The following is a 16,333-nucleotide window of genomic DNA, read 5'->3' as shown; positions in this document are numbered from 1 at the left end:
TGTACAGTCAAGTGTAAAAGCTGAATATAGAACATCTAAAACCTCTTATTCATAAAAAATAAATTTTTAGCAGTAAATGGCACTATCAAAATCTTATTTGTTCACAGGCAGTTATTTACATGCTTCTTAGACAGCCTGTTTCATTGAGAAGGAAAACCAGAATATTAAAACTGCATACATTTTATAAAGACTAAAATTCCTATTTGCCTTTGTGAAAATATGGCTACATGCTGTATGTTACATTTTTTTCTATTATTCATGTTAATTGAAAACATTCTACCACTGGGATTAGCTAATAAAGAAATATTCTGTATATTATCTCCCAGTGGGATACCTGTGATGGAAAGGAATTATGATTAACGATAAAGTGCTATTAGGAAAAAACATAAACAAACTATAACTTAGAAATTATCTTAGTTGGGTTTTGTTTATCAAATAGACTAGCTTTTTGTATGAAGAAAGCTACTTTCTGTGACAAAGCAAGCAGTAAATGTATTGCCATTCAGGAAAAAACATACACTTCATATTTAATTTAAAAAAAAAAAAAAAATCTAATTTGGGTAAGACTGGCACAGTATCAAGAGACATAACAACAAAAAGCTTAAAGGCACAATTAGAAGAGTGAATGCTACATAAAAATGCTGTTCTTGAAGAATTTCATTTTATTCTAGACCAAAACCCTCTGCATTTGAAATTCCAATGATCAACTTTTGCTTCAGTTCCTTCTTGTTCTTGTAAGGAGGGAGACAAAGCTGGTTGAAGCAGGTATGGGCCACAGGTAACCTAAAATAATTTAACCCCCCCCCCAAAACCACATTTAATAATAATAATACAATAGAAGCAGAACACTGTGAAGTGCATACACATTTTCAGTTAAACATTACTTAAATGAGAAACCCTGTAAAAGGAACATTTATCCTAATGTTGTTGGTTCAAGTTCTGTTGAACACAAACACCACAACTGTTAGCCATATGCACCTCAGGTGAATTTGTTTGCCTGCAGCTTCCTCCCCACCTTTCTTTTTTTGTTAAGTTGGAAACATCTCCTTCTAGGTTTTAGAAACTCCAGGTACCACATGATTTCAAAATCAGTTTTTCCTCTAAATAGAAAATCTGGGTATAATCAGAATCCACAACATGAAGAAGGAAGGTGAGTCCTGCGGTAGGTATAGAGACACCTATATGAGCCACAGTTACTGTAAGGATACAGAACTCAAAGTTCAGCCTGGTAAAATACATCCTTACAGACATATGCCTCAGTGCAGAGCACTGAGGAGCTGACTGAAGCCCTGGAAAAAAAACAGTTCACAAATTTTGGTCTTAGCAATACCAATACTTTCAGTTGTGAGTTTCTTCTGAGAGCTGAGTTTGAATGTATATTGCAGATACTTCTTAGGATCGCCTTACTGAAACACTGGAAACTCTGCTCCTCACTAGAACGGATTAGTTCGATGAGAACTGTTCTTCATAGCAGAAGCATTTGTTTTGCCATCAGTATAAGATGCCACTAACATCCTGCCTCATAGCCACAGGCAATAAGAAGCTATGGGATCTTCTTGGCCTTTATATTCTCAAGTGACATGCAGAACAGCACTGAGAATATAGACTTGTCCTACAACTGATTAGTTGAGGGGAGAGAGGAGAAAGACAATGAGCTCAACCTGACATTTGGAAAAATTCTAAAACTTGGACATTTAAAAGTTACATTTTAGTATATGACTCAAAAGCTCTCTAGTTTTGTTTTCATTGGAGCCCTTAGTCTTCTGAATCGCAGCAGCTTGGCCTCTGGTCATTAGCAAATGTTCTTGAAAGGGGGTGGAACCCCCCCTGATCTAGAAACCCAAGCTACTTCCCCTTCCCCACTCTTTAAACAAGCAAGCAAAGATCTGATAATCAGACTGGAGGCATGTGCTTCAGAATTAGGAATTTGGCAATTTTTATTGCTATTATATTCTTTGATCCTATTGTGTGAGCAATGCAATGCCAACATGTCTATGTTTGTCCCTGCGCAGGCAGTCTGACTGCAAAAATTATCTTGCAAAGCACAGATCACTATTTCAAAACACATTTCAAAACAAAATGGGAACCATTTTGAAGAAAAAGAACAATTTACAGGATAATGAACTTAAACAGAGATTCAACATTGACTGATTTTTCTTCATTTTTCATCAGATCCTTATGTTCTTTTAACATGTTACTGGAACCAGTTATTAGCTCATTGAATAAAGCATTAGAAATACCACAGTAATGAGATAAACCAAATTTAAAAACAAAACCAAGATTTATTTTGTTTATGTGTTTAATTCAGCTCTCCACAGAAAACCCAACAGAATTTTGACTTTAAAAATATAGTTCCATTTAAGTATTTTGATTACCCTAAACGTTTGAGAAATCTAGGTAAACCCAGTAATTACTGCTTAGCAGCAATTACTGCTTAGCAGTGAACTTCAGAGCAGTAAGCTTTTCTATACAGCTTTCCAAATTATTTAAACTGACTTTCTCCAATCTTGAGAAGGAAAATACTAGCTGGAAAGTATGTGGAATTTCTCAAGTCAATTCAGTAAAAAGTAAAACACTACCAGAAACATAAGAACTTGGCATGAACAATTTAACCTTCACAATGAAATTACAAGGCTGCTTTGTTCCTATTTCTTCTGAGCAACCTCTGTATCAGCCATACACTTAGTCACCAGAGACCCTAAAGGAATGCTACATCTTCTCAGCCATACATGTTAAAATTCTTATTTAGACCATCAAGAAAGAATGCAAGCATTTCTGCAACTGCAGGGGCTGCTATACATAATGACAAACAGACTCAAAGAATTTAGAAAAAAAATCATGGTGATTCACAGTACATTTTCATTAGCTCAGCTGTCACGTTAGGAACAATTAAACAAATAATTTATTTGAATTGAAAACATGTAAGGAGTCTCCATAAATAAAGAATTCCTGGCCTCAAATGTAAACATTGACTGGAGAATCACTTTTGTATTAGATGGTCACCTGCAAAATTTATGCAATCAATAAATTACAACATTTTGAAGACAAACTAAAAGGAGTCCGTGCAGTTTCTTCCGTATACAATAGTTTGCTCTTCTTTAAAAAGACACTCAAGAGTGATAAGGGCTCTCAGGAAATAATTTAACAAAAAAATTTTAAAATCCAGAAAACTACTTACCAATTAGTGGATGTTTCACTCTTTGAAATCTTGAAATTCAAATCAGCCATTCCTCCCACAGGTACTCTATCACTTCCTGTAGCAAAATGTAACAGCTTCTTCTGAAGGTCAAGAGAAAATCCAAGTACTACATCCCAAAAGTATCTATGTTCAGGGCAGACGGAGAAGAAAATGGTATAAGATGCAATATAATGACAACACAGTATGAGGATAATAATACAACCGCAAGTACTACACGATGACTGTCACTTACTGAGAATTTAATTAATGTAATATATAGGACATCAGTAGTATCCTAATATGCAAGGTTAAACAAATTCCTAAGGGCAAGTAAAATGTTTTATGAATTTTGGAATGATGTCTTGTCAAATGATGCCCAAACCCACTTTTCTATAAAAATATAAATGCCTTCTAATCACTAATATAAATGTCCTTAGTATCAAATGGAATTGGAAGAGAAAAAGCATTTTTAGAAGACTCGGTAATAAAAATAAAGACTTAGATTTCATTATGCAGGATTTGAAGCTACTTTTAAAAATTATCTCCATTTCAATCTGATCATAACCTTTTAAAGGTATTCAGCAACATATTATGCCATTAAGGATCTAGCTCTTCCTACTTATAGATAATTTAACAGTGTCTTTCTCTTATCTGGAAATAAGTTTTTAAAACTTCAGTCATTCTCAGATTATCCTTGAAGAGATTACTCCCAACAGTCTACCATTCTATGATGTTTTTAAACTCAGTAATTAGAATGAAAAAAATTAAGCCTACCGTATAGTAAGATCAGTTTTTTGGTATCCCTCATATTGGGTACTTCGCTGTAAAGCGGACATATCCAGTTCAGGACTGCCACAGACAAGAATTTCAACCTCTTCTGGACGAAGTAGCTGCCAGAAATTAAGGATAAAATATTTAATTTTTTTAAAGATCAGAAATGATGCTACTAGATTCAGATTAAATTTTTCTTTTGGCATTATAGAGAAATTAACAGAATATCATTCAGTATAAATCTATAACTTAGATACATACTGTTTTATAGAAAAACAAATTCCTCAGTACTTTGAAGAATCTCTTACTACTGTATATAGTAAAAAGCAAATTACTGGATAACATCATATTTTAGCATATTCTTCTGTTCCTCACTTCTTTTTCATTCTTACGTTTATTACACTAACTTGCTTGTCACCTGATTAGATTACAAATGGGTCAGGAAGAAAATTAAGTTTGTATGTATGGAATTCAGAGGGAGGGTCTTGATCTCAATTTTGGTTTCAAATTCCATTTCATTTACACTGAAAAGTCCCAATGTAAGTTGACGAGTAGCAGTGGCCGACAGAACTTGACTCTTAGTTGTACACGCTGCTGTGCAATGCAAATACACATAACAATAAACTATGTTTAACAACCGCTAAACTTACACCTGCAGAACCTACTTACTCATTTACTACAACATCTTTAAATTGTATGACAGTATGATTTTCATTCTCGTTCCAGAACCTTCTCTGCACTTAAGTCACATCTCACTTCACTGCAAGTGTGTCATACTTGGCTAATTTCACAGGAATGAAGAAAATCTCATGCAAATTGTAATTTGCCTCATCTTTCTCTTCTTACTGCACAAGGGATGGTGTAATTGTAAAAGGCATTCCAAACAGGACTGAATATGGAAGAATATTTAATCTCAACCTCACTGAGTGTTCTTCCTACAAAAAGTAATAGGTGTTTTCAGAGGAGTCACTCAAGAGCACACAAACATAGTTGCTCTGCTGCTCATAACTGTAGGGAACACGGAGAATCCTTGTAAACATTCACGCTAGAGCCCGTGAAGTGTCTGTGAATGCATATTGACAAACCTAACTTGTGGAGCTTTATCTGTTTTCAATGGAACGCTACAGACAACAGTTGATTACCTGCTTAATTTCTTCTGCTTATGTTGGATTAATCAACTACATTGATTAATCAAGATTAATCATCCAGCATAATTTGTTTAATTTATATGTCGTCACATATTTGAAACAGAAGAGTTATGTTTCATTTTAGTCTTACCAGTAATGCATATGAAGCACAGACACTATGAAATCCATAATAGAAAGCTGCAAATTGTTTGTAGATTGATTTGTTGAGAAGAAAATCAACATAGAGCTGCACATATTCTAAAACAGAAAATAATTTTATTTTGTTGCATCATAATAATTTTAAATAATCATTTGTTGTGCTCTTTCAAATTGTACTGAAGTAACAAAAATGCATGCGTTTCATTTTAGATACTATTAAATTGGTAGGCATACCAGAAAGGAGTACTGTAATTTCATTTTCACACGTAGTTAAAGAAAACGTAGGCTTATAAGAAGGAAAAAAAAAGGACAAACTTAAATCTGCCAAATATGTGTAGTTAGTATATATTGAAGTACCTTTCCTATTCTGATTTGTGACTGGAATTTTATCTCCATTTGGCTTTAAGTTGTAAGATTTTATAACACCAAATTCTTCCTGAAAAACCTGGAGAAAAAGAGGAGTCAAGGTCAGTACTGGAAAATACATTCATATATTCACAAATTACAAAGCTTGTATTTATTATTTTATGTATTTCCTGTCTCTCTCTTTAGCACATGCTGTAATTCTGAGGGTTTTAACATTTTAACATTTAACATTTTAAAAGCTAAATATTACAATTTTCAACAAATTGCTCAAGAAATTGGTATTCAAAGTAGAAAAATTGACCCTGTTACACAGTGGCATATCAAACTGACCTGCAGGCTCTGGAGCCATAGTTTTTCCTCATAAAAAAGAACAATTTAGGAGCATCAAATACAATTAAGAAGGTATTTGTTCCACTGTAGCTCACCTAGGAACTCAAAAGTACCTGCTTTACAAAAATTCTCATATGGTCTGACAATAATGTAATTCAAAGCTGAGGGAAAAAAAGGTCAGTAGTAGTCCAATACATCCATAAACTGGCATGAAATTTTACTAACTAGTATGTGTTCTAAAACAATGAATGAATGAATGAAAAAGGCTTCCTTGATTGAAGTAGCAGTTAGACATACAGGTTAGGCAAAAATATCGTAACTTGAACAAGCTATTGTTCAAGTGAGATTTCCTGGACAAAGTGTATCAAATAACCAGAGTAAGCTTTGACTACCATCTGGATTAGACAGAAAAGGGATTGTTTTGCAGCCAATGGATTCCACAAACCAGGTCATTGACTGCAAGGTGTCAGAGCAAGCAGAGAGCCAGAAATATACCAGCAGCTGGCCACGCGACCCTGGCAGTCAGTACTCAGATCCACCGAGACTGCCAGGGGTACAACAGCTTAAACGGAGCATAACCTCTGTATGCCCCGAGGCCCCAGGACTAGACTGGTTCTTGAAGCAAGCTTTAATGCCCATGCAGTTATATTCCAAACAATCGGCAATCACACAGTAGTAGGCCACTCCATTGCAGAAATATTGGTAAAAATTACTGAACAAGTTTGAGAATCACTTATAATTGTGTATTTAATGACCTGAAAGGTTGAGTAAAAATCCTCTTCGACATTGCCTTCATAGGATAGAAGTTCACTTAATCCATGGGCCAGTTCCTACAATAGGAGTAAAAACTCTTCAGTAAATCTACAAAACTAAGTGATGTACTTTGCACGGATGTGTCAGAATCATTACTTTATAGAGAAAGTATCTTGGAAAAAGCTGTATATTTAAAATGCATACACAAAGAAAAACTCACTGCTTAATTAATATCTGTGTGTATATATATTTATTTATTTTTATTTCAGTATAAACTGTTACATTTTTCTTTTTACTATGGAAAATGTGTTTAGAATGCTCATTTCAGATTTTGGTATTCTAACTTCAAGTAGATCAACAGAAAATCTGCTATGCTAGAAAACATGGAGAATTTCTGTTTTCAACAGAAGATCAGCCTGTGCTGAAAAAAAGGCTGTTTTCATGCAGTTTATAATTCAAGCATTAAATATAAATAAAACAGGTTTTAAATCCGTAATTTAGCCTCTTAAAAAACGTAATACTTACGGGCATAATCTGAAACAGGTCATCTAATGTGACATCACAGATGCCTACAAATGTGTTATGATCGCAGGGAACAATGGGAGGACTCAATAATTTCTTGTAACAGCAAGGTGGGAAACGAATATCCAAGGTGATGCTATTATATACAGCAAGTCCCATAAGCTATACATGTCAAATGTTAAGGGTAAACCCCACACATCCTTATTATAGTTAATATTTTAAGTAACTTGAAAAAATATTTTAAGATTTTACTCAGCATACTCTAATACATGCTAAACAAACAGAAGTAATGGAAATTATTTAATTTTTTTGGACTGACAATTTTAAATGCAGTTTTGTATTACAATTAAGCAGTAGTTAGAATGGTCAAATGATGCACATTGACAGAACACTCGAGAATCTTCATCATAATATTCTATACAAGCATTTCTAGAATAAATTGTTCCAAAGTATTGTTATGAAAAAAGTTTTTAAAGAGAACTGTAGATATATATTTTTAATCCAAAAATTCTAGAGATTGCTCAATATAGCAATTTTTCTTTTAAATAAATCTAAAAGCATAAAGACAAACCTGCACTGGCACTACAGCTCATCAGCTAGCACATTTAAGTGTATCTCATGAAATAAATTTGAAATTATACTAAAAATCACGAGAATCTAGTTCACGATTCAGCTTCTCGCTAGAACAGAATAATTCAGTTGTAAGAGACCTACAACAATCATCTGGTCCAACTGCAATCAGTAAAATGGGGATATCATCATCTCATCTTAGTGGAGTTATAGGCGTATATTATCATTAATAATTTGTCTGAGGACTTCATAAATGAGCACAACAGAAAACCTAGGAAATAAACTTATGCTAAAAATAGCATGTGGCTTCCATTCAGTAAAACAAAACCAAAACCAAACCAACAAAAAAACCCCCACATACTGATCAACGGGGACTTAAAATATTAATGCATACAGGCTCATTTGTTTACTGAAAGAAACTCAAGAGGTGTAAGTATACAAAAAATTACAACTTACACACAAAAAAGTTGCATGTTTAATCTTAATTCTAGTATTTTCTGACTATAAAATGGTAAAACATGGTGGTAAAACATACGACCATTTTCTCCCTATTCTTAGTTCACTTGCTTGAATGACATTCTTTTTATACATTTAAAATGGAACACACTTGTATATACAACATCTGAATGAGCTTTAATCAATGCCTTATTTCATCCCCGTACCAACTCATTGAATGGCTGTTCGTTTAGCACCGTCTAGTGGACATAAAAGGATACAGCTCCAACCAATCGGAATTCAGAATAGTTATCGCACTTATTGAACCAATGGCAGTGCGAGTCCTTGTGGTAGGTGAACATGCCTGCAGAACAGGAACAGTGGCCTTTACAAAGCCTGAGCTTCAGTAAAAAGTCGTACAAAACCTTATCTTTCTCACATATGCACCCTTAAAAGTGCTCCTAGGAGTGCCCATATCTCCACGCTTGTTCCCAGCCCCATCTTCCCACCCACAGCAGGAGCCTGCAGGTGCTTGAGCAACGACCACCAAGGGCAGCACCAGGCCCAAAGCAGACCCAAGCCCACCAGCCGTTTGGTGCTGTTGCAACACATTCTTCAGTGCCTCCAGTCGTGGATTTCCTGCACAATCTGTTTTTCTTTACTGTTCTTCATCATCTGTACAGCCAGAAAAGTTAATTGTCTAACCAAAAATTTTCTTGCTGCAACATAAAGCCATTTCTTCCTCCCTTCCTGGGTCAATAGCAGATGACAATCTTTAAAAATGCCAGTGTGAATCCCATGATACAAATACCATAAGCTTTAGCTTGTTAGAATAGAAAGCTGTAAAAGGTTTATCTTATATGCACACTAGCAGCAAAGGGGTATGTTTCATATTTTCTGTCAAAAAATGTATCAGAGAAATTAAAAAAACCCGCAAACCACAAATTCCCTAAAAAAACTACCCACTGGTCTAAATGACAAGCTAGATCCTACTGAAATCATGACTATAGTCTAGTTTGACTGCTATTTGCATCAGATACGGATCATTCTGTTTTAAAGAGTAATATAAAGTAAAAACCTACGTAACGAAACAACAAAACAGCTTTAAGATGCCTAGGAAGTATTACTCAGAGAAGAAAGACACTTACACTATAGTTAAGTGTGCACTATCAGTGAAATTAACTTCCACAATGCAGAAGTAAATCGGATAAAACGTGATGACTGGTTTTAATTTGTTGGGATTGAATGGGCTGACAGTTTAATATTGTTTCCATAGTCAGCGTACAAACCAAAGCACTGAACAGTTCTAAGGACATCTTGTATGCAGTAGCTCACCGCATTTGTGTTTGAAGATGAAGCTGGAGAAAAATAAGATTTAAATGAAAAATCAAACTTCTTTGGATTAAAAAAAAGAATAAAAATCCAATTGATGTCTCAGGGAGATCTAGTTCTTATGAAAAAGTATAAGCAAAACTCTGCCTTCATATTTCGCCCCCTACTGTCCTGAACAATCTAACTTTATCTTTTGAACTTTAGCACTCAAAAAGGTGCTCATCACAAAAGGTTTAGACAGTGCCTTTACCAGAAGCAACAGAACAGTTGCATGTAAGGCAGAGCGAGGTTCACATACTGAAAGATGGTAGTGATGCTGGAACAAAATAGGTCTCAAATCCCACTTATTAATTGTCCGCACTGAGATGAAGAAAGCATCGTAACGCACATAGGAGGGCAGACAACTGAGTTAACTCTGAGTTCTTTAATTTCAGAGGTTAAATCTGCAGGATCAGCTAACCTGGCACGGGTAATAACAGTGATGTTTTCCGATGTTTTTCCTCCCAAGCTTCTGACATCCATTATTTGCAACTTAAACATTAAAGACAGCAGAGTATACAGTTCCTTTCCAAGGGACAAGAACACTTCTGAACTCCTCCCACACTTGGCTGATAGTCATATCAATGAAAGAATTTACAGTTTAAAGTGAGGAAGCCTGCCAGAGCTGGTGAAAAAATTACTCTCAAGTGTTTCCAAACTCATCAGTTACCAAGCTCTGCTGACAACACATTTTTACTAACAGAACTGTCAAACTTACAGAACACTTTCTCCAGGATAAATTGTTTCCTATTAAGGTTGTTATCACCAAATGTCATCTCTCCACACAGACCCCTTTTTACTAGAAAAGGGCTATGGGCAAATAATGCTCTGAGCAGATTTGAGGACATATTTACGACTTAAAACTCTGGACCTTTAGAAGGAGTCCTATAAACAACAGAGGACCATGCATTTAAGGGACATGAACACTTCCAGGCAAAGACAGACAAGCTCTTGCATTCTGTCAATGACTACTGTGTTATGCTGAAGCCCCTGGAAATCAATATTTCTAATTTAAGAGCCAGCCTGGGATCACTTTAACCCGTTACAACATCAGTAATGTATGCATGCATAGCTGAGAAAAGCTGACTCATTTGAGAAATAGTAGACTGGGGGAAAAAACCCACCCAGATCCATTTACAGCAATATAAAACAAGTAGATTGAACTGCTGGTTTATGAGTAGTCATTCATGTCTTCCAATCTCCTATTTACTCAAAAAAAATCTTCCTTTTTTTTCCCCTTGGGCCTGCAAATATCATTATGGGCTCACAGGTCCTGGTAACAGCAGAGGCAGGCCATTTCATTCAGTCTCACACCTGCCTATACTGTCTCTGCACCTGACTGGAGTACCTTTCTCTCCTGAGAGCATCTCAGACCACTTTAAGAATACTGGCCACACAGATACCCCAAACAGAATATATGATGACAAAGATTCAAGTAAGAACTAACATCTACCTATACCAATCACAGAAATAGTGCTAGAACTTGCAGGTGCTATCAGTGCAACTATCAGTGCAAATGGAAACCATTGATACACAGGAGGCCAGAGTCAGCAGTTTGCCAGAACTGAGCACAGTAACAGCATCCAACTGTAGCTACTTAGAAAACCAGGAAAACTCCCTAAACTAGCCAAATGAAGACAGCTGAGGGCATTTCTGTAAAAACAGAAAATGCAGCAGCATGAGAAGAAAGAGGCAAGGATGGCAGGTGACAAACAAATACATGTGGCCTTATCTCCCCTTGAATATTTGCTAAACCATCTACTTCAGAGGCTGTTACATGTTTCTTCCTATTCTGGAAGGGGACTATCATATTCCAAACCAAACAACATATTAAGCTAAATGGAAGAAACTTATTCTTAAATCCAAATATACAAATTCACACATATACTTCTGTGAATTCTACAAAATTTCCAAGGGCTGACAAGTGTCAGTGTTTCAATGGCTTGCATAGCTTTTGCTTATTCTTCTCAGCTTGTTAGTAGGTCTAGCAATTCACTAACATTCCTGAGAGTTTTCTACTCAGAAGAGAAATGGAAACAACCCTTTCAAAGACCCGATTCCATTTGAGTTATAACAGATTTAAATTATCCTTGTCCTACTCCATAAAATAGTTGATGGCCTTCTCCCATCTGCCCAGAGGTAAATCAAGATCCTGTCTCTGGATAGAGATGTAACACCACAGATATATCAGAGGAAGAACTTCAAGGAGTATCTACTGCTAGTCTTGAATCCCCCTGCTCCATATCCAATATGATCACTAGCCTAGGGATACTAACAAACCACAAACACTGAGCCTCCGGTTTCTGAAACAAGATTTAGCATGACTAAAGTCTTAAAAAGCTGAATCCTAATTTTAATTCTAAACCTCTCCATTGATCAGAGATTTGTTCACCCTCTAATTTTGCCATACCACTGAAGCAAAATCTCTGTTTTTCGGCAATGCTTGAACCTCCTTGTCAAAAGCCAAGATCCTCAAAGCTCTTCAGGTACTTCCCACTCTCTTCCACCTTCCTCTATGCCAAAACTTCTTCTCATCTATATACAATTCTAACTTGCCTGCTTTTGTTTTTACATCAATTAGTAACTCGTCTGCCTAATACTGGATTAACGAAGAATTCTTATCCACCACTGTTTTATTAACTTGAAATAAACAAATTTTCACGTTGTACTTAAGAACATTTATGAGGACTCACCATAATCTGGGTGAAAAATCTGGCGAATCAGAAGAAGAAACCATTCTTTTGTCAGGCCACCCATATCAAGACCAGCTTCCCCTACAAATGTGACTTTCAACTTCTTTTTCAGATCTGCCCTCTTCCTTGCTAGCTATTGCAAAATAGGTAGGAAAGAAGAAAAAGGAGATTTAACATATTATCAGTACCTCTGGCAATAGAGAATGCATCTCTCTGTCTTTACCGCTCTTTCTTTGTTTAAACTAGTAATTTGCATCATCTCCTAGTAATAGCTCAAAACTATAATAAAACAATGATTGAATTGCAGAAGCAAGACAATCATGACTACTTGACATCATCAACTACCTTGCACATGGTGCCACTCTCTAGGCTTGAAAAGAAGTTAGGCGGTATGCAAACGGACTTTTAATAAGCTACTAGATACAATGAATTGAGTCTGTCTGGAATACTTTGGACCTATAAAATTTTTTACCTACACAGAAGACATTCTGCCAGGAAGAAATAATAGATTTAAAAAAAAAAATTAGACATCCTTTGGAGATATTTAGAAATATGGAGGTAGCTAAAATTGTCAACATTTGGACATCGTTCTGTTCAGCATAAGATACCTGCCAGCAAGTATCAGCTATTTTCTAAAACTTTTTTAGACAATGGTTACAGGCTCTTTTCATTCCTTTGTCCTAAGAGACAGCATTTCATCTAGGTATGCAAAAGACCTGCAGAGAATTACATTACAGCCTTTCACAATGAGCAGTGATCTTTCAGATCAAGTCCCTATCCAATTTTTCTTTAAATCATTAATTACTGGCCAGCTCCAGAGAAAGTGTTTAAACCAGTCAGGAAGATGCATGTGCTAAAATAATTTCTATGTTGTTAGCTGCTCAAGTAAATTCCTGTTGCACAAATTTTATAACTACAGATATTTTTATTATTTGACACAAACTATTAGCTGAAGTGATCTTCCTTTGCAAATTATTTTTTTAGATTTGAAACAGAGATAAGACAACTTTCCCTCATCTTCCATTCCCCACACTTTTGAGAATATGGATAACATAATATATCCCTGAGATGGGCAGAAGAAAATATCAGAAATAAACAGGAGAATATTTTGGCTATCAGAACTCTTGAAGTTGCTCTTGGTTATTTCAGTGTGGTAAAAAACCCTACAATGCTTGAGAGAAAGCAGTATTACCACTCATATTTCTTCTATCTTAGAAGAGAAGGCCAAAATAGGCTTTAATCTAGGGAAAAAAGTTTAAACTTATATTTTCTGAACATGAGCAATCAGAACTTCTTTGGTCTTGTTTTGTTTTTACCACTTGAACTTATTATTCAATAATAGTAATTATTCAATACCATCAGGCTGTTTTTAGTGTTGAGAAAGAGTAGGGAACTATAGTTCATTAAATAATGTTAATTAGCAAAGTTCAGTGGTTACTGAAGAATTGCCTACTTTAATGGACACATCTGTTTCATTTCTAAATAACGAAAAATTACATTCAAGAATATGAGAAATCAGTTAAAATCAAGATAAGAAGTTAAGAAAAGAAAGCCTAAAATAATTTTTATAGGATACAGAAGTTAGTGAAGGAAAAGAATAAAAATATTCCAAGAAGTAGAACAGAACAAACTCATTAGTGATTAGTCACTTACTATTCATGCTCCTATCATAGAACCAAGTTCTACATATGCACTGTATTCTTAGAACAAAAATTGCAAACACACATACATACTGCATGGCATGCAAGCATGTATGTTCATTATGGGCTTCGCTATGGAGGAGTATGAGGACAGAAAGTAAAGTTCAGAATGTCTAATCTATTCTGCAGCACTGCTATTGTGACATAGTAATTCGGTTCTTTTTATTTAGTATTATATTCCCTATCTCTTAGCACGGAAAGATTTAAATATGACTTATCAAACTGAAATCTAAGTGCAACAGCTGTTCTGCAGCACACACCATTTAATTACATTTTTGGTTACCTCATCAAGTGAATCACTAACAAGGTGCGTCCTCCTCACTTTCACATTTAGGAACAACATATTCATGTCAGGTTTCTGTCTGCGAGAGACTTTATCCACAAGGCTTTGCTGTTTAAATGAAAAAGAAACATCATACATTTAAAACAACATCTTCATTTAAAAAACAAAGTGCCACACTTCTTAAATGTAAAAAGTCCTTATTATCTTGCATTAAAGACATTACCCTAATATGATAGCTGCTTTAATATCTTCTAAGAGATGGAGAGCAATTTCTTTTCTACTGCTGATAGCATTTACACCATATTCGAACTAATTTATCAGGAAGTTTTACAAGAAGACAGCAATTGTGCAGCATCCTTTTAAACTTCCCAAATAGTTAAAAACATACCTATAAGATTCTGGAGACTGGCTTGTGCTTTAGTTAGCTATTCACAAGACACATCCAGCAAGACAGGAATGGATAGGTGGTGGTGCTGCCACTTTGAGCACCAAGGAAACCAGTATCACCTAGCACCTGAAGAAAATTACCATGGAAGGAGGCAGACAACGCCTCTTTCAAAACAAAAGAGGCCGCCCAGAAGCAGTACCTCTTCTGTGACTTGTAAACATACAGTTGCATCTTGGTCTTCCATGACAACGTATCTTCACAGAATAAAATAGGAAATAGTCCAAAATTCTCATGGAATTTTTCTTCCTTAATTATCTTGTTAATTTAACATGCTAGCATTATGCTGGTTTCTCAAAAAAGAAAAAAAAAAAAGAAAAAAATTACTGTAACTCTTTCTCCACAACACTGGTATTTATAAGCATCCTGAAACTAAGCACATTAAAATAAAAAAATATTGAGAGAATCCAGCATGGACATTTGGAGACTAGTAATAGTAAAATGGCTCAAGTTCTTTTTCAGGGTAGTCTGAAATACTAGAAGTTGTGATGAAAGGCTGTATGTAATATCAATCTAACAAAAACTTACAAAATACCAATGGATGAGACACAAACATTTATCACTAAATGACTTACCCGTGCAATACTTATCATCTGTTGTTCTGAGTCCCTTTGAATAATAACTTTTTTTGCTGCTATAGAAATAATAAATGGGTATTGACAGAAAGAAAACCTAACAACAAAAGAAAAGAAGATAAAATATTTCCTTTTTAGCGTCTAGCATATTATTTTCTTTTTAAGAATACAGGAATGAATCTTTGCATTATCATTCAGTAACTACCTACCCTCCACTGATAGTAATTTGCAAATAGCTGCTGGGTTTTTTATGTTATATACATAGATACTTAATTCAGTAGAACAAACTGTTATTTGCAAATACTAATAGAAATTGTAATTAGTAATAATACTTATCCTCAATAAAGCTCTCTTTTATTGTTTATCATTATCAATAGACCTAATAAAAAACCAGTCATCATCTGCTTTATATACTACATTTTAATTGCTACACTGAATTAAAGAAAATGATAATATCTTCTTATTAAATACAAGAAAAACAGCTATCTCAGTGCAGCATTCTTAGGTATGTGGTAGAAATATTTCTGGATTGGCTTATTGGCTGCAGAATTGATTTTCAAAGGAACTGATTTTCCACAGGTCCTTCAGATTTAACCCAAGTGTTTAGGACTTCTAAAGTATCAGATCACAGCCACATTCCACTGCAATCAAATAATACAAATAATTTTGAAAAACTCAGAAATCATCAAGGTAAAAGATTTTTTTGTTACTAGTTATTCTGTTGATTTAGCTCATGCATCACCTAGCAGAAGTTCACATTGAAATACCCAGAGCTTCAGACTCTGTGTGTGCATCTTCAATCCAGACTGCATGTCACTGTGAATCCTGCCTTTGAGAAGCTCTGGATTCTAACGTCTTTAGGAAAGAAAGGAAAATGAGGAAAAAATATTCTCACTTGTCTCCTGGAAATCCTAATCCAAAATGTTTTACCAAGAAGTGTCGACTTAGTTAGAAGAATTATGTATTTCAAAATATTTCATATGCAAGGTAAACCAAGACTTGCTTCTGCTTGGCCTTCTTAGTTCTAAGCATATAGTCTTGATTGCAATACTTTG

The 16,333-nt window shown here is 35.1% G+C and overlaps 1 protein-coding gene across 1 annotated transcript in view; it reads right to left on the bottom strand.

Annotated features, from left to right (window-relative positions):
• Positions 1 to 453: 453 nt before the first annotated feature.
• HECTD2 (HECT domain containing E3 ubiquitin protein ligase 2) overlaps positions 454 to 16,333 on the bottom strand; it is a gene marked incomplete at its 5' end in the record, with an annotated part of 33,635 nt that continues 17,755 nt past the window's right edge. The window contains 11 exons of the mRNA XM_009577350.1: positions 454 to 783; positions 3,179 to 3,322; positions 3,953 to 4,068; positions 5,228 to 5,334; positions 5,593 to 5,680; positions 6,687 to 6,761; positions 7,210 to 7,368; positions 8,493 to 8,575; positions 12,276 to 12,408; positions 14,259 to 14,366; positions 15,279 to 15,375. Coding sequence (XP_009575645.1) covers positions 663 to 783; positions 3,179 to 3,322; positions 3,953 to 4,068; positions 5,228 to 5,334; positions 5,593 to 5,680; positions 6,687 to 6,761; positions 7,210 to 7,368; positions 8,493 to 8,575; positions 12,276 to 12,408; positions 14,259 to 14,366; positions 15,279 to 15,375 — 1,231 coding nt within the window. The remainder of the gene's footprint in view (positions 784 to 3,178; positions 3,323 to 3,952; positions 4,069 to 5,227; positions 5,335 to 5,592; positions 5,681 to 6,686; positions 6,762 to 7,209; positions 7,369 to 8,492; positions 8,576 to 12,275; positions 12,409 to 14,258; positions 14,367 to 15,278; positions 15,376 to 16,333) is intronic.

This window comes from Fulmarus glacialis, unplaced genomic scaffold, assembly GCF_000690835.1.
Source record: "Fulmarus glacialis isolate BGI_N327 unplaced genomic scaffold, ASM69083v1 scaffold4685, whole genome shotgun sequence".
NCBI classification, from domain to species: domain Eukaryota; kingdom Metazoa; phylum Chordata; class Aves; order Procellariiformes; family Procellariidae; genus Fulmarus; species Fulmarus glacialis.
The sequence above is the reverse complement of the archived record's forward strand: the minus strand, read 5'-3'. Positions and strand labels throughout refer to the sequence as shown.